Consider the following 21,236-nt stretch of genomic DNA (forward strand, 5'->3'; position numbering starts at 1 on the left):
ATCCCTTGGATTATTGTTTCAGAGATATTTCCTTACCAGATTCCTTAATGCCTTCAACTATGGCAGAACTTCTAACTTCCTTCACTGGAAAAGTTCCCCAAAATTCAGGGACATATTCAGAAATGTTTTTGCCTTGAAATAGTTCATGTTGAACAGTATAACAGTCTCAAATAATAAGAGTTGACCACAGTAATGTCATAAAATGATTTCTGACAAGTTCATGTCCTAAAATGTTTTATAAAATTTGCCACATTTTAATTCTATTGGAGTCATAGTTTTTGATGCATTATGTAAGTTAGCCCATTTAAAAATACCTTGATTAAAAAAGCTTTGCCCTATGATGCACTGTTTTGCCCAATTAAAGTTACAGACATGAGAGGTTTTATATAGATGCGAATAAAGGAGTATATTTGTAGCTTAGAGTTGAAATGAGAGGTTCTGTCAGAATATTCATAAACTCGAATAGGACATAGCAACAGGTCAGCCATTGGGGACTGGCTGTAATAGGACATAGTAACGAGGTCAGCCAATGTATAGGCATGGCAACTGGATCAACCAATGAGAACTATTTGATGACTGAGAGCCAAGCCAGACGACCTGGAGCCTGGGCGTGGCTTATCTATGCAGCTCTGAGTCAGCAAGAGAATTAATCTAGTCTGCTCTCTGAATTGAAACTGGAAACCAATCTCTCCTCTCTACCACATTGGAAGAATCTGATGTTGGTATTGTACATTTATTCATGTGTTATTATGTATATAAAGAAGTTAATGAATCATGCTAAATCAGTCATCTGTGTGTGCTTTCTGGATTTGATTTTTGCAACAAACTCTGACAGGTTCTTGGTTCTCTCTGAGCTTTGTTGTTTTCCTGTGGACATTTCACTACCCAAACTAGGTAGCATCATCAATGCTAGTGGCAAGGACCTCTTATATAAAGATAAATACCAAATTCATTACGTTGGGTGGTGGTAAAATTACTTACCCCACAGATACTCAAACTTTAATTGGAAGAAAAATATAACTGATCCAGCCCCTTCTCTAACCTGGGAAAGGACAGGTCCATATCTCTTCTGTCATGCTAACTTTGGAAGCACCCTGAAACAATAGGAAACTGCGCTGGGGAAGGCACTATGAACATAATAAGGATATGGCTTGATATATGTGACATCAATTAGTTTAGTCACAGAAATGAAAGATAAACTAAAAATAATGTGGTGGTAAAACTCTTTGGTCCTGCTTACTCCCCAGTTTTGTGGAAAAAATGAGTTTCAATATTTCTTCACAGACTTTCTCCTGCTATGAAATGTGGAAGCTGTGCAAAATTATTACCAAATTATTTTTACATCAATTCTCTTATATAAGAATGCACAACATATGTATGCACACTATATACGGTTGAATAATTTGTTTAGCTTTATTTATTTTTGATTTTGTTGTAGATATGAGCAGTGCAACCTTAAGTAAATGTGATATACTGGTTGTATAGGAAATCATTTTTCCTCTTCTCAATAGGTCTGATTTGTATAAATTCCATACCATTAAATAAACAATGCATTAAGTCTAATTTTACCATCTGCAAAAGGAAGTTATTTTTTTAAGCAAGCAGCATATACAATTAGTTCCACTCTGGACAATTAAAAAAAATCTTAAAGTATTAATCTGACATGATATTATGGGTGATTTATTTTTAAATACTAATTTTGTTTCTCCAAATCTTTCTTCTAACAGAGACTCGGATTTCCAACTTACCATATTTTTCACTCCATATGAGGCACTCACCCCGTCCAAAAAAAGTGAGTGGAAATGTCTGTGTGGCTTATGGAGCGAAAAATATGTGCCACAATAGCGGGATCCTTTTACAGTGCTGAACTGCCTCTTCTGTCTTTGTTACTGCCTGATTTCCTAGGTGCATCTTATAATGCGAAAAATACGTTAGTTTATGAGAAGGAAAATATGGATTCCACTTTAAGAAACAAAGCAAAATGTATGCAGTCCCTTTGCAATGTTATCAGATACAATAAAATTATCCCAGGGACTTTTGCCCAAGTTTCTTGTGAATAAAGCTCCATACATTAGGGGTACAATACTTATACTAGGACAACCTTTTCCAAACTTTGTGCCTTCCAGATGTATGGGTTTCAATTCCCAGATCAATCCAGCAAACATATAGCTGAGAATTATTGGAGTCTAGTTCATTGACTTACAGCTTATCAGGATTGAAAGAGAATACACTAGAAATAAAGTGGCATGCAATTTTAGGCTTTTCTTGTACTCAATTTTCATTGTTAATAATAAATAAGAGTCTTATGGACTACATAGTTCATAACGGGACTACAACGTTCATAATGGGACTACAACTTCTTTCACTTAAATGCACCAGATTTGGTTCAGCATAGTGAGAGTTGTAGGCTAGAGTTTGGGCAGAAAGAAGGAAGGGGAATGCTTTCTAATATTATTTGTTGCAGCTCTTCACTTCTTTGACAGAGAGGCTGTAATATTCAGTGCCAAATGTTAAAGTTTGCTTCCTTAGTGCCATAATACCTTAATGGTGTTGTTTTCTTATTTTCCTTCGATTTCCCTTTCCCCAATAAACTCGCTTACCGTATTTTTCGGCGTATAAGGTGCACCTTTTTCCCTCAAAAGAGGGTGAAAATCTGGGTGTGTCTTATACACTGAATACAGCATTTTTTGCCTCCCGAAACTCCACCCCTTTCACCAAAATGGCCGTGCATAGCTTTTAGGAGGCTTCCATAGTGTTCCTGGGGGCTGGGGAGGGCAGAAATGAGCGAAAAACAGGCAGTTTTTTGCTCAACTTTGCCTCCCCAGCCCCCAGGAGCACTCTATAAGCCTCCTAAAGGCTATGCACACCCTTTTTTTGACAAAAAATGGCCCTGTTTTTGCAAAAACCAGGCCATTTTTTGCTCATCCCCCTCCCCCCAGCACTCTACAAGCCTCTTAAAGGCTATTCATGCAGTGTTTTTTTTTTAAGGGGCCATTTTTGGGAGGTCCGCATAGTGCAAAAACTTTCTTTTTAATTTGCCTCTTCAAAATCTTGGTACGTCTTATACTCCAGTGCGTCTCATACTCCAAAAAATACGGTACGTGTCTATACATTTTCAATGGTTGATTTATAAAGGAATTTATTGCCTGCATGTAAGAGCATACGGTTAAAGAGCTTGCTTGTTTCAAGATCAATATAAAGTTTTTATGATCTATCACCCTGGCTGTTGACCAGACAGCCTAAGTGCTGTGTCAGGCCTTTCTCCAATGCATCACTGCCCAGAGTTAATTTTTGTGAGATGGGTGGCCATATAAATTTGATATTAACATGAAATAAAATTTTATTTTAACTTTGTTTTGAATAAAATAAAATAAAAAAAATCTTATTTTCTATTTTGATAGAGCTGAACAAGAGGGAGAAGTCTTGACTAGAAAGACTAAGAACTCTTCATATGGACAAACTAAGCAAGCGTCAAAATGTTTAGCCTGACTAGTCACAGAGAATCAATTGTCTTTGATTGGAACCGTTGAACAAAATGGTCTTTAGCAGGTGTCCCTAACAGTCTTGTCTCAACATTGATTTATATAAAAATTTAACTATCTTGTCTGTTTTAATTACAGGTCATAAATGCTGTGTCAGGCCTGGAAGCCATCTTTTGCATTGGGCCTTCAGGCCTGCCACATTTAATGCTGTGGGAAAATGGGAGCGGGGACTATATGGAGTATGGGAAGTATAGTCAAAATAACATTCCTTTCTCAGAGAGTCAAAGACATTTTGCCCTGTACCTGGAGTGGTGTGACTGGAAGGCATCTCTAGTTGGGACGGTGCCTGATTGGGCCATGTGACGGACATGTGGGTGCTGGACAGGGGCTTGGACTTTCATTTGGGTGGGGACAACCTGGAAGCTTTCAGATTCGGGTTTTCCCAGATATACCAATATGACATCTTTAATAAAATGGGACTTTGAGGAAACTCAAGCCTCAGAGACTTCTTTCGTTATGGGTGTTACTTGGAACCCTGACATGCTGTATCCCAGCATGGAATTTACTTTTTAACAGCAATTGCACATTAGTTGATATTTAAACAGAATACAAAACAACAGAGTTGAAAGGGACCCTGGAGGTCTTCTAGTCTAGAGTTCCCCAATGTTTCCAACTCTGCGGACTGGCGGGGGGGGAGGGGGGAGAAGGGATTGTTCTGAGCGAGTGGCCAGAAAATGTGCACGGAACTCCATTTGTGCAAGTGATGTGCACATGTGCCTGCTGCTCACTTAAATGGAGTGGGCAAACCCCTCAGCCCACAGGTCCAGGATACCTGTTCTAGTCCAACCCCCTGCTCAAGCAAAAGATTCTATAACATTCTGGACAAATAACTATCCAATCTCTTCTTAAAAACCTCTAGTGATGGAGCACCCACAACATCTGGAGGCAACCCTAGTTCAGGGGTTCATCCCACTGATTGTTCTCACTGACAGGAAACAAGCTGTTTAGGTTCCAGGTTGGATCTCTCTTAGGCTTCCATCTGTTGTATCTTATCTAGCCTTCAGATGCTCTGGAGGCGAGGGAGGTTAAAAATGGGCCAGTTTTTGTCAGTTTCTTTGGCCTCCTGATGCATATGTACACCCCATTCTCCCCCCTACCTCCAGAAGCATTCTGCAGGCCAAAAAACAGACATAAATGGCCCATTTTGGGGGCGTCCTGGGGCATCTGTTCACTCCATTTTTCACACCTACCTACCCACCTCCAGGAGCAATCTGCAGGCCAAAAACAGGCCATTTTGCCCGGTTTTTGGCCTCCTGGGGTGTCTGTGCATCCCATTCCCCCCCCCCATACACTTCCAGAACGTTTCTGCAGGCCAAAATTGGAAATTATCTCGGAAGTTAAGTCCTACACTCAACCAAAGGGTGGGTGGGGTGCTGTGGGCGGGGGCAGACTTGTGGTCCTGCACGGGTCGGATTAATGGCTTTTGTGGGTTGCATGTGGCCCACAGGCTGTAGTTTTAGGAGCTATGCTTTGGAGAATAGGTTGACCCCTTCCTCTCAGTGACTGCCCTTCCAATATTGAAAAACTGTTATCATGTCATCCTTAGTCCCTTTTTTCATTAGACTAGACATACCGAGTTCCCACAACTGTTTATTATGTGGTTTAGACCCCAGTTCTCTAATCAACTTTGTTGCTCTTCTCTGCACTATATCTAGAGCAGGGGTAGTCAACCTTTTTATACCTACCGCCCACTTTTGTATCTCTGTTAGTAGTAAAATTTTCTAACCGCCCACCGGTTCCACAGTAATGGTGATTTATAAAGTAGGGAAGTAACTTTCCTTTATAAAATTTATAAAGCAGAGTTACAGCAAACCCCTACCGCCCACCACGAAAGCTGGAACGCCCACTAGTGGGCGGTAGGGACCAGGTTGACTACCACTGCTCTAGAGTCTCAATATCTTTTTTATATCATGACCACCAAAACTGGACACAGTATTCCAAGCGTGGTGCTACCAGTGCAGCATAAAGCGGTAGTAGCACGCCATGTGATCTTGATACTATGCCTCTGTTAATGCAGCATATGACTGCATTGGCCTTTTTGTCAGCAGCTGTAGCATACTCCTGGCTCGTTTGTCATCTAGGATTATTGTCACTGCCACTAATACAGGTATCATGCTAATCTGTACCTGAATGCTGTTTAATTTTGTTATACAACCTTTAATCCCTTTTTATTTATTCTTATATCAATATGCAGACATTGAGTTTTAACTGCAATGAAGTTCTACAGGAAACAAAAAAAATGACACTGATAAATATTTAAGCCTAATGTTTGTATCTTTTAAAGTTAAGGCATACTGGGAAATTTCCTTCACAGTATGGAAAAAGGGGATAGAGGTTTTTCTCTTTATAATATTTGAATTAAGTTATTCATTCAGGATTGAATAAAGGGTGTTGTTTACACAACATGTAATTTACACAGTGAATATGCCATTAGGAGATGTGATAGCCACCATTTTAAACAGTTTAGAAGGGGGCTGAATAAGATTGATTTGAGTTTATAAAATCTCCTTAAAATAGTGATGCAAAAAGGTGGCTTGGGGATGCATAGAGCTTATCAACCTTCTTTCGTTGACACTTTCTTGAGGTTAAAAGGAAAATAACTTTAAAACTTTCAGGGTGTAAAACATCCATTTTTATCCTTTAAGCCTAGTATGGCCTTCAAGTCAGCACAACCTTACACATTAGCTTTCACTGAACATACACATAAAGACACACATTATTTTATGCATGCATCAGCTCTGTAAATTATAGTTCTGATGATGAATGATACCATCATATGAAATGCGTACATGTTAACTATTTTATAGTTACATCAATTTACTTTGGTTTTTGTGAGTTACATTTTGTACCAAATCAAAATTTTGAAAACATCCATTTTAATATTCATTTAAAATTTTATTTGATCACCAAATTCAGCTAGTGTATTCCAACAATAAAATAATAGTAAAACATATAAAATTGTCTTCCAACAAGGGTGACATGACAGCAATGTTTCAATATTTGAGGGGCTCAACATATTCTCCAAAGTGCCTGAAGGCAAGGCAAAACAATGGATGGAAACGAATCAAGGGGAGAAACCAGCTAGAACTAAGGAGAATTTTTCTAACAATGAGAATAATTTCTACAAAAATTGGTGGAGTGCTGGGTACAATCCTCTAAATATGGGAAGGAAGTAGCAGTGAGACAAAAATGGTAACACTAGAACCACCAGAGGAGTGTTTCTTCAGTATGTTCTGAGGTCTCACTGAGGGTCTACCAAACTCTATGAGGGCTTTGCCAAACCAAAATTATTTTCAAGATATTGAAGATATTTGCAAAAATATAAAAACAGCGTCACACTTCTCATTATTTTCTGATTGATAAAAAAATATAGTGTTTTTCATTTATGTTAATATCTAAGGGGTTCAATATTATTGTTACATGACTCAATAAATTAAATATTCTAAAAATACATCAATGCTAATTATTGTGATAAATATTGATAAATATGAAATGCACCCACAAGCACAACCACTTTCAGGATCCTGCATAATTTTTAAAATTAAGAAGAGGCCTGACAGCAAAAAGTCTTAAGAAACACTGCATTAGACTAAGAAACCACTAGGCTAAGCTCTTCTCCTCAGAAGATGAGGAAAGACCAGACAGACATACCTGCAGTATTTGTGAAGAAAGAAACCTAGTTTTTCATGAGGGGGCTGCCTCTTAATTAATCCAACAGCCTGGGCCTTTTTTCGTCTCTCAGTTATCACACAACTGCTAATGCTTAATAGATTTTCCAAGCAAATTTTTTCACAAGAGGAAGAGGTGTGGTTTGTCAAGAATATCAAATCATGTAAGGAACCTTAACTTCTTCCTGTCAAACAAGTGAACACTCTGAAAGCAAGAACTGGCAATAGTTGAAAAAATCCCTCTGTTTAAGAAGAATATATTCAATAAGAGTTTTCTTATTTCGATGAATTTGGCTTAGCATTCTACACGAATATGATTAGTGATGAAAGTGTAAATTTCAGGTTAAAAAATATATGGTTTTCTCTCTTCACAAATAAAACCATATTTGATATTAGTTCATTTGGTTTAAATCCCCTCCCTTGGGAACAGAAATATTGACTACCATTTCAGTTACAAATAAAACCAGAAAGAAACTAAAACGTCGACAATGTTATGAAATTAAGCATTGAGTAAAAGAAATTAAACGCATTAATACTGAAGTTGATCATTTCAATTCTGTTAAGAACCCAGAGCCACCAGAATCATAATCAAGTATATCAGGCTGTCAAAGATCCCCATGTCCTCTCATGATGTACTTTGGATTTATATCAGCGCCTTATCTGACGCCTGTGAAGGTTGGCAAACAATACTAAAATATAATGTAGTTTGTTTTTGGACAAGCATAATGATAAAATCACCTATTATGACTTTGCAATATATCTAAACCAGGTCACTTTGCTTTGTCTAATAAATCATAATATAGTATTATGTATGATTAGACCAGTGATTGACTAGAATGTCAACATTTGATTCTTCTGCAATGTCCTGTTTTTTGGAGCCTTTGGAAGCAAATTATATCTTATTATTTTTTAATCCAGAACATCCTTATGCCTAATGCATTACGAAATCTATTTCTTTTTGTCACAAGAGCCCGATGAAGTAGACTGGGCTGAGCGGAAATAGGAGGCCCAGAATAATCCAGTGTGTTTCCATGGATGAATGAGGGATCTCCTTGTTCTGAATCCAACACTTCAACCACTATACCATGCTGGCTGTCAAATAGAAAGATGTATCTGTGGTTATTCAAAGCCCATTTCAAGCTTCTACCAGACTTCCACAAAATCTAAAGCTGCACTCAGGGTTCATCATCGTTGTTGTCATCATCCTGTAACTGCTTGCTGCATTTCAAATTACCATATTTTTCAGAGCATAAGACGCACCTTTTTTCCCTCAAAAAAGAGGCTGAAAATCTGAATACAGCAATTTTGGCCTCCTGAAACCCCTCCCCCTTTGCAAAAATGGCCGTGTATAGCCTTTAGGAGGCTTCCAGAGTGCTCCTGGGGGCTGGGGAGGGCAAAAATGAGCGAAAAATGGGCAGTTTCCCCCCCCCTCCGCTCCCAGGAGCACTCTATAAGCCTCCTAAAGGCTACGCATGCCTTTTTTCCCCCACAAAAAATGACTCAGTTTTTGCAAAAAACAGGCCATTTTTTGCTCATTTTGCCCACCCCCACCCCCCAGGAGCACTCTACAAGCCTCCTAAAGGCTATGCATCCCCCCCTTTTTGATAAAAAATGAGCCCATTTTGGGGAGATCTGCCGAGTGCAAAAACTTTTTTTTTATTTGCCTCTTCAAAATCTTCCCGGTGCATCTTATACTCTGAAAAATGCAGTGTATGAATTTGTTATCTGGGTTTTCATATAAAAACTGCAAGTAATATGAAAAACGTTAAACTGCCACTTTGAAGAATCAAGTAAAATAGCCATTTCAGAGACATGGGGCATAAATAATACTATAAATTGCTCTCTTGAATTTAAAAATCTTAAATCAAAAAGAAAAAGCATCACTAACACAAAAAGGAAAAAGCAACCAATTTTTCTAAGCTCAGATATCAAGTTTTAAAACTGAAAAATAAGCATCTGGCATTTTTCAGCTACAATTACCATAACCCCCACTCACCCCTCAAAAAATATGGATATTTAGTTTAATCTTATAAGAAAATATATGAAGCCTGGAACCTATATATATATATGGCTAGAATATATACTTACACAACAATCCTCCTGTTCAGGAACCAGTATTTCCGCCTGTTTCTATCATATCCAATAGGTTCATGTCGAATGTATGGTTTGTTTTTTTGGATTTCAGCAATACAGTCTGTTACACCAGGCACCTTGTGCGCTACACAAACTTCACACTGCCATTCATCCTCTGGGACCTCTTCAAGAGGCGGTTTCACACACTCTAAGTGGTAGACAGCTGAGCAAGTTTCACAGCAAAGCAAGTCTCCCAATTTGTGACAAACTCTACAATGGTCGTCATACTGTATCACCCCTTCTGACATTAATTCCTCCCGTGCAATGTTTGTTGTCAGAAACTGATCCACTAAAAATTGCAGAACTTGAATTTTATTTTTAACTGGTCCATAAGGGTAGTCCTCTGCCTCTTGAAAAGGAAGAACATGATGATACTCCTTGTCACTCTCACAGTATACCCGCAAAACCTCTGGCCAAGTCATCCCATCTATAAAATATAATGTGGAATTAACGCTATCTTTGAGGTCAGCAGGTCCAAAGGTAGTATTGGAAGTGTCCTCTTCACGCAAAACTGCTTTTAAAAGCACTATGTGCATCTCAGCCATCAGTGTACACTGTTCTTGGCTTACTAGAGCAGCACAGAAGTCTTCAAAACGAAAAGGGGACAAGCGCAAAACGGTGCCAAAGTTCCGCAGTACCTCATAGATGGCAATAACATTCATGATATGCTCATTAGGCACCATTAAGTCCTCTGAGGATTTGGGCAAGTCAAGAGAAGGGATGTCTTTTTCTTCCAGGATTGGAGAACGTGGTCGATGTACTCTCTGTCGCCTTCTACCTATAAATGAACAGTAAAGAAGGAAGAATGTGAGAATAGTGAGCAAAAGCAGAAATATCCCGTGGCAATCCTGACTGAATCTTCACTTGTTACAATGATATCTGTAGCAATAGCACTTAGATTTCCTCGATTTACAGCAGTTCATTTAGTGACTTCAAAGTTACAACGGGGCTGAAAAAAATGATTTACAACCGTTTTTCACATTACGATCTTTGAAGCGCCCCCTTGGATCAGCCTCCAGGAGCACTCTATAAGCCTCCTAAAGGCTACGCATGCCTTTTTTCCAACAAAAAATGAGCCCGTTTTTGCAAAAAACAGGCCATCTTTTGCTCATTTTTGCCCACCCCCACCCCCCAGGAGCACTCTACAAGCCTCCTAAAGGCTATGCATCCCCCCCTTTTTGATAAAAAATGAGCCCATTTTTCGTAAAAAACAGACCATTTGGGGAGATCTGCCGAGTGCAAAAACTTTTTTTTAATTTGCTTCTTCAAAATCTTCCCGGTGCGTCTTATACTCTGAAAAATGCAGTGTATGAATTTGTTATCTGGGTTTTCTTTGAAGCGCCCCCTTGGATCATGCAATCATGCGATCAAGCTTCAGATGCTTAGCAACTGGTTCATGTCCCAAGGTCATGTGATCCCCTTTTGCAACCTTCCGACAAGCAGATAAGCTAGATTCAGTTAACAACTAGGTTACTAATGTATCAACTGCAGTGATTCGCTTAACTGTAGGGCAAAAAAGGTCATAAAATGGGGCAAAACTCATTTAACAAATGTCTCACTTAACAACAGAAATTTGGGCCTTAATTATGGTCGTAAGTCAAGGACTATCTGCATCTAAATCAACAGCTATTTAATCAAACTTTATGAGCAAGCAAAATATTTCTGCTTTTGGTGGTTTACCCTCTGCGAAAAAGCTTCATGATATAATTAGCTAAGACCTGCTGCTTCCTTTTAGAATTCTAAAAAAAACTATCTGGAAAATTAATATATCTTAATTCTGGAACCAGAGAAAATGAAATATCTTTATATTCTAAGGGGAACCTCTACAGACCTAGACAAAGCTTACTATGTAAAATCAATTATATTAATAAAAGCGTGCAAAGAGTTATTTTTATTGATTTCTCTACTCTTGCTAATTTGGTTTTCTTTAGAAGTAAAGAAACATCTTGGCTGAGAAGCAAAATGTCTTCCAGGGGAAAAAAAAAGTTTAGATGCCTTTTGAAAAAGCACCTTTGGGACAACCATGACCTGGATGATTGAGAATCTCCATAGACATTTAGCAATGCACTGTATACAAGGAAGATTGCACTATAATTTGCATATTACTGATCCACAGTTGGACTTAGGGATTCTCATTCAAAATCAGAGAATTGTCATGCAGCATTCATTCTCCCTTTTGAAGGGTCCTTCGGAGAAGAACAAAATGTAACCTCCATGTTCAAAATGCCAGTTAAGACTAAGGTAATTTAGACATCAATCTTCATTCTAGACCTGTATGTTCCCAGAGCATGTGAACAGATATGCAGTCCTCTATAAGTGATCCCATTTTCAAATAAAGATGGGACTGAGCTCGATTGCTTTTATTTTGTGCAGAGCTTCCCTTAATGTTGCACAGTAGTTCAAATGCAGGGAGAAAGAGTGAAATAAAACAATGTTTCTTTGGCAGAGGGCAGCCTCAAGCTGCTCTCTGCTCTTTTACCAGCAATTGCCTGTTGGATTCAGAGAGGAAGGTGCTTGCCACTTCTTTTTTGTGAGAGATTGGAGAAACGTTTTGCTGGTCTACTGTTGTTTTACAACCATGACAATTTCCAGGTGTATTGATTTCAAATCCTAGCGGAATGTCGAATTCTATATTAAATGTTAGTTTGTGGACTCTGAGGAAACCTAGAAGTGGTCAAGTTTAGGAAAGCCAAATAGTTGCATAACAAAGGGAAAACAGGCAAAGATTGTCCCAACTTTTTCCAAATGGTGCACTCATTCCAACTCTGGAGATTGTTGTAGTTGGTAAATCACTATCTACAGATGAATATATTTTGTAGTTCACCTTTGGCCTATTCAACCAATAATGGTTAAACAAACCATGAATCAGGATGAGGGCCTCTACTCTTCTAAATAAGAAAACTGGCTACAATATTTATTTTGCTACTCTTCACAGCAAAACACCAATAGCACACAATTAACTGTTTCTAAGAAGCTTGACAAATAAGAAAATTAATCTGTTGGGATTGCTGCAACTTGCACTCAAATCTCCATCCCCAACTAAAAATATTTACTGCAATCATATTCTCATTCTCTCTCTTCCCCTCCCTCCCTGTAAAAAATCCTAACACAAAACACCATAAAAGTGCTTGGAAGCCTGCAGGAAAGGGAGTGTGGATTTCATAATGAATGAAAGGGCTAAATTGCACGTCTAAATATATCAATGGTTGTCATCTAGACTGTTGTAAGTGCGCATTAAAGGAAGAATCCACAGGCTCGTGATAACTGCATATTATGCTCCAGTTTGGAGAAAAATAAGCAACATTCTGAATGAATATAATCCAGAAGAAAAATGTATTCTTCTAGGGTCAAAACAAGACAAATGAATACAGAAAAAAAATGACAGGACCATTCAAAGAATAAGCATGGATGAGACTAATGACATACCATAGCTCTTTAAAAAAAGCTCTGTGTTTCATTTGCAAAGTTTAAGTCATATGTATGTACATACCAAGGTAAGACACTAATTGGGGCTGGAATTTCTGTCAATAAGTGATGCAGTTGTAAAGTATACACCCTGTTTCCCTGAAAATAAGACCTCCCTGGATAATAAGCCCAATCGGGCTTTTGAGCGCATGCACTAAAATAAGCCCTCCCCTAAAATATTGCAACATAGGAGCTATAAGGGGACCACACTTGCCGCCTCCTGCGCCTCAAAAATACTAAGACCTCCCTGAAAATAAGGTCAAGCGCTTATTTTGGGGGCCAAAAGAAAATAAGACCCTGTATTATTTTCGGAGAAACACGGTATCATGCAACCACATCACTTAGCATAGTCAATCCTCATTACCGTTGTTAGCCAAATTGTTAGGCAAAGGCTCATTTTGACCCGAACCATTCCTAGCTTGGTTGCTCCCAGCCTGATCCTCAATAAGATAAGGCACTGCTTCCTCTTCAATCTGCCTCCCCTGCCATCTCTGTACGTCTGCCTGCCCTGTACAGTGCACTCCTCAGTGGCAGTGCTGGAGCTGAAGTAGACCTCCTGGGATCTACTATCTTAAAGATGTCTACTGTGTTGCCACTACTACTGAAGAGTGCTGGCTTGCAGGGCGGCTAGAAGGGCAGAGATAGGAGGAGGAAAATGGCTAGGGGAAACTGAAGTGTCCCTGTGGTTGCAAATATGGGTAGGTTGCCAAGTGCCCAAATTTTGATCATTCAACCCGGGGGGGGGGGGGGGGGGAGAGCTGCAACAGTCATAGTTTTGATGACTGAGTGTAAGTACCATTCATTCAGCACAGTCATAACTGTGAGTTGTTGAACAAATTGTTGTTAAGCAAGGACTTCCTGTATATCCAATGGAATACAAGTCTAAAAGCATGACCCATTTGATTATGTTGAAGGACAAAGAGAGATATGAAAGATTAAAATGCAATGACAGGTTTTGAATGTTGGAGATGCCAATTTTTGGTAGTGTCAAGGGGTGCTCTTGGGAAAAACTGACACAGATGTTAAAATGTTAAAGAAATGAGAATGGAAACAGAATAATTGCAAAAAGAAAAAGTACAATCCTATATGAAAAAAATATTGGAACACAAATTAATCTCCCAATTAATTTAGCTTTAAGTGGATGTTAGTCATAAATGGAAAGTAGGTAAGTAGTCATAAATGCTGTGAGAATATCAACAAACTGCATGGCTGCAAGTGTAGACTATAAGTGAAGAAATGGTTAAATACATATGTAGTTTATCTACGAAGTGGCAGTTGCTCGACAATTGGAAAATACCCAGGGCAATAGCTGATATAAAACAAAAAGTAGCAAGAGTAAAAATAAATATTAAGGTGGATTAGTTTCGGAAGGTGTCAATATGTTGAATGAAACGGTATGAAATATGAGACTGAAAAAAATTGAGCTGTACAAGGTAGTTTTCTGCAGAACAAGGGATTATGTACCACGTTTTTGCTCTTCAGCAGGTGATTTAAAAATATGTCCCTGCATTGAGAAAGATTATGTTAAACATATTGATTTAGAGAATGCACTGATGTTTCTCAATCTTTTTACCCTGGAGGAAGCCTTGACATAATTTTCAGGTCTCTGGAAGCCCTACATAAAAATGGCAAAAAATACAAACACAATACAATTCACTTTTAACTTACACAATCCTTGTTTTACAATGGCACTTAACAGCAAAGCAGCATGCCAGCACTTAAGAAACAGTATATAAAAATCCTCACAACTGCAATCACTAGCACTGCAAGGTGTACAAACAAAAACAAAAAAACTTTAATTATGACCTCTCATAGAACGGCCATGTATGTGCAAAAACAATACATTGCTTAGTAAATAGTTCAACATTAAGCTATAAGTAAGACAAGGCAGTGTGGTGTCCACTTGATTATTTATGGTAACTACAGATAAATGCACAAGGAATGTCTGTCTGTCCAAAGAAAGAAAATGGCTATATATAAGATTGTGCTTCTGCTAAGTGAGAGCTGGGTATTATTAGGAGAAACCAAAATTAACTACAGTTTAAATGGGATATTTTGGGTACTTAAGAAGTGATTGTTGCTGACTTTTTCAAGATGACATGTGAATGGGTGCAAACTGGATTTTAAAAAAAAGCGATTGGTATGAAAAAATGTTTTAAAGTGGCTTGGTCATGTAGAAAGAATAAGACTCAAACTGCAAAATACTGCAAATATATGAAGTGAATGAATCAAGAGGAAGGTGAAGACACAGAAAGCTGCAATGAGATGGAGCAGAGAATCTCCAAATGAAAGAGGGAAGAACAAAAGGCAATGTATGAAGCAGTTGTTAGGCACAGAGGAAGCAAGTATGGTTTGTAAGAATAGAAAGATATGGGGGCGTAAATTAGTTTTAGCTGTTTTCTTTGCCTGATCTCATGCCTTTAATTTTTTTGAGCAATTATTTCTTACTCCTTTTCTACTAGCCACATAATGCTGCTCACCTTAGTGGAAAACAGCATAATGGGTACGATTGTAGATGTACAATGTAAAAATAGAATAGGTAACCTAAATAATAAATAGCAAAAAAAAGTTACCTTTGTTAATTACTTTGAGATAGACTAGAGTTGTAACCTTTAGAATTTTTTAAAAAATGCAAAACCATTTTGTTCTAACTGTTGGTGATAAGAAAAGAAAGAGACAAGAAAACTTCTTTTATTCACTCATTAACTTTGAAACATGTACATATGGAGAAAAGACTACTTTTATTCTGGGAATTAGATGTATTATTAAAGCCTAAATGGACTAAAGACTAAAAAGATTAAGTCTGGATATGAGAGCTACTGAAGTCTAGATCAATCAGGAAAGAATATTAGCTATCTCTAGAAAAAAGGAGGTCAAAGTTAGAAACATTTTTTTTGAAAACCAAGAAATCTAAAGTATATACAAGAACCCCATCAGGAATTGGGGTGGGAAGCTTCTATATTCAGAGAAAGCAGAAGCTTCTGTATTATCTTGAGCCCCTTGCAAACATGTTAGTGCCGCAAATACATGGTTCTTCACCTTTCAGTTTACCACAACTAAAACTTCCTCTAGAAATAAACTTCCTTGGTATACCATACACAGTAATATTATTCAGCCTCTGTTTTACCATGTGCCTCAAAGATATCATAAGAAGCTTTATTCAATCCTTTCCTGAAGACTTTCACATCTTTCCCATTATTTTTATTTAAACATTTTGTATGTGTGCCCATTGTAAAATACAAGTAGGGCGGCTCACAATTAAAACCCACAACTATAAAAAACATAACCCATAACCAAAACCTGGTACCTCATTCATCCCCTTGGGTTTCCCCAATCCAAAATATCCTCACTCTGCCTCAGGGTCAGAGTAAAAAGCCATGTCTTCCTGGCCTTTCAAGCACAATTTACAGATTAGGTTTAATTCAGAGATTCTCAAATTCTGTGATACCTTGACTCCCTAAAATGACTTTATGACTCCCTTCCTAACAAAACTTATAACACCAGCAACTAGTTTTATATCAAAAGGATTACTTAACTCAAGGGTGAACAACTATGGCCCCTTTATGACCTGTGGACTTCAACTCCCAGAATTCCTGAGCCAAGTCCACAGATCCTAAAAGGGCCATAGTGGCCCACTCTTGCATTCACCTATTCCTCACCCCGATAGTCAAATCCTGTCAATATTGATCTCACTAATGTCTTAATCCAAGTAAAGCAAACTAAATTCTGAGAGGGTGCTGCTTGTACTTACAAGCTTGATTTTTTTTTTTTTAGGACTGCTGTGGCCCACATTCTTTTAGGGACTCTGGGCTGATGGTTTTGTATGGCAGGCCAACCTCTGATGTAGGGAATGGTACATAGAAGCTCACAATTCTTATTTTTATTGCTCCCGTTTGAGAATCCACACAAAATTAGAGGCAATGGGTAAAATCAGGGCATGCTGAAGTCCAAACAAAATCTAGATTAGATCTCCTGTGATTAAAACAGCAAATTTCCAGTATACAAAAAGGAAAGGAAGTATAAGAGGAGCTATTGATTGTACAATGGTTTTTCGTAGACAACAGATCCTTTTCTAGATGGTTATAGAGCAGGCACTTAATCTATCCTACTCTTTTGCTCTGTATTATTTTTAATAAGATTTATATATAGTCTTTTGAGTTTCAATAACAAGATCAACTAACTGGTCATCCATTGGAATAACCTATTCTTCAAAAATTCTCAAAGATTTTACCAACAGCTCTAAAGTAACATCTATAAACTTTCAGGATGTTTATCTCTAGAGAGTTTAACTTGAAGGTGCTTTTTTTCAAACCATGTTGAACAACTTCAATTGCTTTCCAAGACAACCTAAAATTCCTGAAAGGTTGAGCAGATGTTTCTTTATGATCATCACCAAGAGACAGCACTTCTAATCCATAACTATCTCAAATGCTAACAAAGGATTCTATGGTCAATGATATCAAATGTCATTGAATAGACTGAGAGTACTACCACAACCATAGATATGTCTCTCTTGGTAAAAGTTTATTAGAGCATTCAAGAGCTACTCCATAATATGGGACATAATACTTTTAAGACAAAAGATTGATACGATCTGAAGAGAAACCAAAATATGGTTCATAATACTCAAGTTTCCTCTAAAAGGTCCTCTGAAATTACAGTATCACTATCCCCCTTCCCTAAACACAAAATAAAGGATGCAAATATGTGATTATTAAAATTAGTTTGGTCCAAAGATGGCTTTTCAATCAAACTTATAGGGAGTTGTTGCTTCTTGTGTCTCATTACTAAGCACCATCCCAAAAATGACAACTTTTATTAATTTTCTACATCAATGGCTTCAAGTTATGAAATTCCTTTCCTTAGAAATCTGCTAAGCCTTTATTAAACTTTTTATACTCCTTCACAGCGGATTGTTAGGCTGTACATCAACATCTAGGTGAAGAGAAGGGAAGCTCCCTACCCCTATTCCATCAATGAAAATGGCTACTGCTGATGGAACCAAAGCGTGGGATTTCACCATTCATGCTTTATATTTCGTTCCAAAGAGTAGTGGGAAGGACACTTTTCTACAAGTGATAATTCAAAGAAAAATACTGACCCACAAGGTATGGCACAATTAGGAAACCGAGGAAGATAATAATTATTATCATATGCTTATTGCTTTAAATTAGGGATATGCAAAATTCAGCAATTCAGGAAGCAAACATTCCAGAGTACTCCTGAGAATTTTGAACCCTATCCAGGCAATGCTAAATCTCTACTTTGTGAAACATGCTAGTTTCGGGACCACATCGGGAAGTAAATTCCTTGAACTAGAAGTTGTGAGATATGGTGGCCATGATGTCCTATCTGGATTGCAAAAATTTGCACATTTCTATGCTAAATTATACATTAAGTAGCGTTGACCAAAAACAAAGGCAGCACAAAAATCTATTAATAAAAAAAAACATACTTGGCTCAAAATAAAAGTATTTTCTAGAAATATTTTGTTCTTTAGCATTTTAAGAAAACTTTAAAAAACCCTGCATATTAAGCTACTGCATATATGTGAACAATACAGGGCAATAGGTAGAAATGAAATTTGCAAACTAGCACATTGCTGTGGTCAATGAAACTTTGGTCAGACACATTCATTATAAACTACCAAATTTTATTATCACTGGTAGTTAAATAAAACAATAAGAAAACATGGTAAAATATATCTATGAAATAAAACTGGCTACCCTATCTGATATTAGTCACTGAGAGCCAGGCAGTATACAAACTTGATACATTATTATATTGATAATTTTTTTCTTTTTAATCTTTAAAACTAATCTTACATACAATAACATCTATAGTCACACAATTAGTGTTATATAAAGAATAGTTCACACAAAAATGCAACTCTGAAGTATTAAATACATGCTAAAGTTCATTCAAAATCATAAGTGCATATAGTTAAAAATGCATTCCATGTTGTGAGCATGGGTAAACAGCTTTGTTATTTGCTTTCCTGGAGAAGCATAATTATCAATGTCTCCTTGGACAAATTTAATTCAAACATCCTAGTTAAACACTGAATTGTATAAAATATTTCCCTTCTCACTGAGGAATCAAAACAAAGAAAAATCAATAAACATTGAGCTGGTAAAAACATTATATGGATAAACAAAGCTTTATCCTTTTTCTATGCAATCTATTCTGACCTGTGAAGCTAAGAAAGTTTGCTTTATAAAAATGGGAAAAATTAGCTTAATGTATTTGGAGGGAGGGCAATATGGTACTCTTCAAATGTACATAATTCCCTTACTCTTCAATCAGCAAAATCCTGTTTGTGATTTACAAGAATTGTAATCTAATCTAAACGAACGATGTTAGGCTGGAAAAGACTGATTTGGGTATTCAGAAGACCCCAAATATATCTATTGTATCTTATCATTGTACCTATCTATACTTTAAAACCTAGAACTATTAAAAAATCCTTGATGTGATAACAGTATAAATGTCCATTTAATCACAACCCAAATAAACTGTATTTTGGCAAATCACATATTGTTTCCCTTGAACTAAAATATTTTACTTTCAACTTATCTAGTTATGTTAATTTAGAAACAGAAACAAAAATTACCTAAGAACAAATTAAGTCCATATAATCTCAACTAACATTTTGCTCGAACACAATATTTACTCAGAAGTTTAAGTTCAATGGAACTTAATTTAAGGCACACTTAAAGTTCAGTGTAGCACTGTGTCAAACAATGCTTTATATGATTTGCACTCTATTAATACTTATTGGAAATAAAATATAATCAATATTATAATTTAAATTATGTAAGCATATAATATGGGTATAATTAAGAGGGATCAGCTCCAGCAATTATCAATTTAGCAAAACCACAGTACAAAGAAAACAACAGTTTCAGTATCCTTAACCAGTTCTACAGCAGAAAGCTATTAAAATTAAAAATAGCATCCGACATCCCAAAACCAAGATGCCCATTTTAATTTGAAGCACAGAAGCGGGCTTGCACACCACATTTAAACCACACACTTTTCCACCACCACCCCTAACATTCAAGATACAACGCATCTGCCTTGCTCCAGGTGGCTCTACAACTCACCTGGACGGAGAGCAGAGCCCCTTTCCAAACCGAGGTAGAGAAATCCTCCTACGCCAATATTTACTTACAAACGCCACCTTTCCCCAAGTACAACAGGATGAGCTCCCCCACCCCTTTCCTCTGTTTCCTTTGCAGCTTTGGCATTGTTGCATTTCAGGCATCCGCCGCCCTGGTTTTTTCTCTCTCTCTCTCTCGAAAAAGTCCCTTCCGAGTCTTTCTCCGCCGTCTGTTGTTGGTCTGCATGCAGTTGCCCCCCTTCTCCTCTCGCCGCGCTCCCCAACAGCCCCAAGCCCGGTGCCGGACCAGCGGAGCGATGCCCCTCTCCCCCCCCTGTAAAGGACCGACCCTCCCCAACACCCCCATCCAGCCAGAGACCCCCCCACCCACGACCCCCTTGCCGACCCCCTCCTCCTCCCTCCCTACCTGGGGTACTGCTGTAGGTGCTGTGGCTCCTGAAGCTGCTCTCCGTGCAATAGCTGGCATCGTCCTCGTCCTCCATCTCTTCGGGGTAATCGGAATCGTCGTCGTCGTCCATGACCGCCTCCTCTTCCTCGGAGTCGGGCTTCTCCTCCGCCTCGCCGTCTTCCTCCTCCTCCTCTTCGGACCCCACGCTCTCCTCTTCCTCCTCGTCACTCTCATGATCGTCGTACACTACTTTGCCGCCGCCGCCGCTCCTCCTGGACGAGGCGGCCGCCCTGCTTTGGCTGCTGCTGCTGCTCCGGCTGCCTCCGCCTCCTCCTCCCCCCGCCGCCGCTCCAGCCCTACCCCGGCCCCTACCGCTACTGCCTCCCCCACCAGGGGTGCTGCTGCTGCCGCCGCCTCCCTTCCTCCTGCCGCCCCCCCTGGAGGAGGAGGAGGCGGAGGCGGCGGAGGCCTGGCCAGCTCCGGACCCCCTCGACCTGGGCCCCGCAGCCCCAGCCGCCTGGGCCGAAGCCGCCCACCTGCCCCGGCTGCTGCCCCGCAATCGGGACCTCAGACCCCCGATGGGGCCCGGCGGGGCGGGCGGAGCAGGGGTGCTCACCCGAGCGGGGACCGCCGGAGGCTGCTGATGTTTGGGCGGCCTGCCTCGCCGGCCCCGCATCGCTGGGCGCTAGCCGAGGGGAGGGAGGGGGGAGGAGAAGAAGCGAGGGGGCGAGGGCACTCGGGTCCGGCGGGAGGCTGCCGGGAGTCTCCTCCCCGCGGTCGGAGCTCTGGGGGGGAGGGAGGGGGCGCCACCGACTTGCGAGGGCCGAAGGCTCAATTCGAATCGCCGGCGTCCCGCTCCGGATCGCCACCGGCCGCCATCTTGTTTCTTCGTCTCTGCCTCGGATCGCTCCGCTCTG

General features: G+C 39.2%; 1 protein-coding gene across 8 annotated transcripts in view; it reads right to left on the reverse strand.

Annotated features, from left to right (window-relative positions):
* Positions 1-21,236, reverse strand: part of BPTF (bromodomain PHD finger transcription factor) — a gene marked incomplete at its 3' end in the record, with an annotated part of 93,362 nt that extends 72,126 nt beyond the window's left edge. For all 8 annotated transcript variants that reach the window (XM_081934389.1, XM_081934395.1, XM_081934393.1 and 5 more), the window contains exons 1-2: positions 20,338-21,236; positions 9,299-10,121 (exon numbers count right to left, since the gene is read on the reverse strand). In XM_081934389.1, the coding sequence (XP_081790515.1) occupies positions 9,299-10,121; positions 20,338-20,995 (1,481 nt within the window). In that variant the 5' untranslated portion in view covers positions 20,996-21,236. The remainder of the gene's footprint in view (positions 1-9,298; positions 10,122-20,337) is intronic.

Source organism: Natrix helvetica (assembly GCF_964273705.1).
Source record: "Natrix helvetica genome assembly, chromosome: 1".
Lineage (NCBI taxonomy): Eukaryota > Metazoa > Chordata > Lepidosauria > Squamata > Natricidae > Natrix > Natrix helvetica.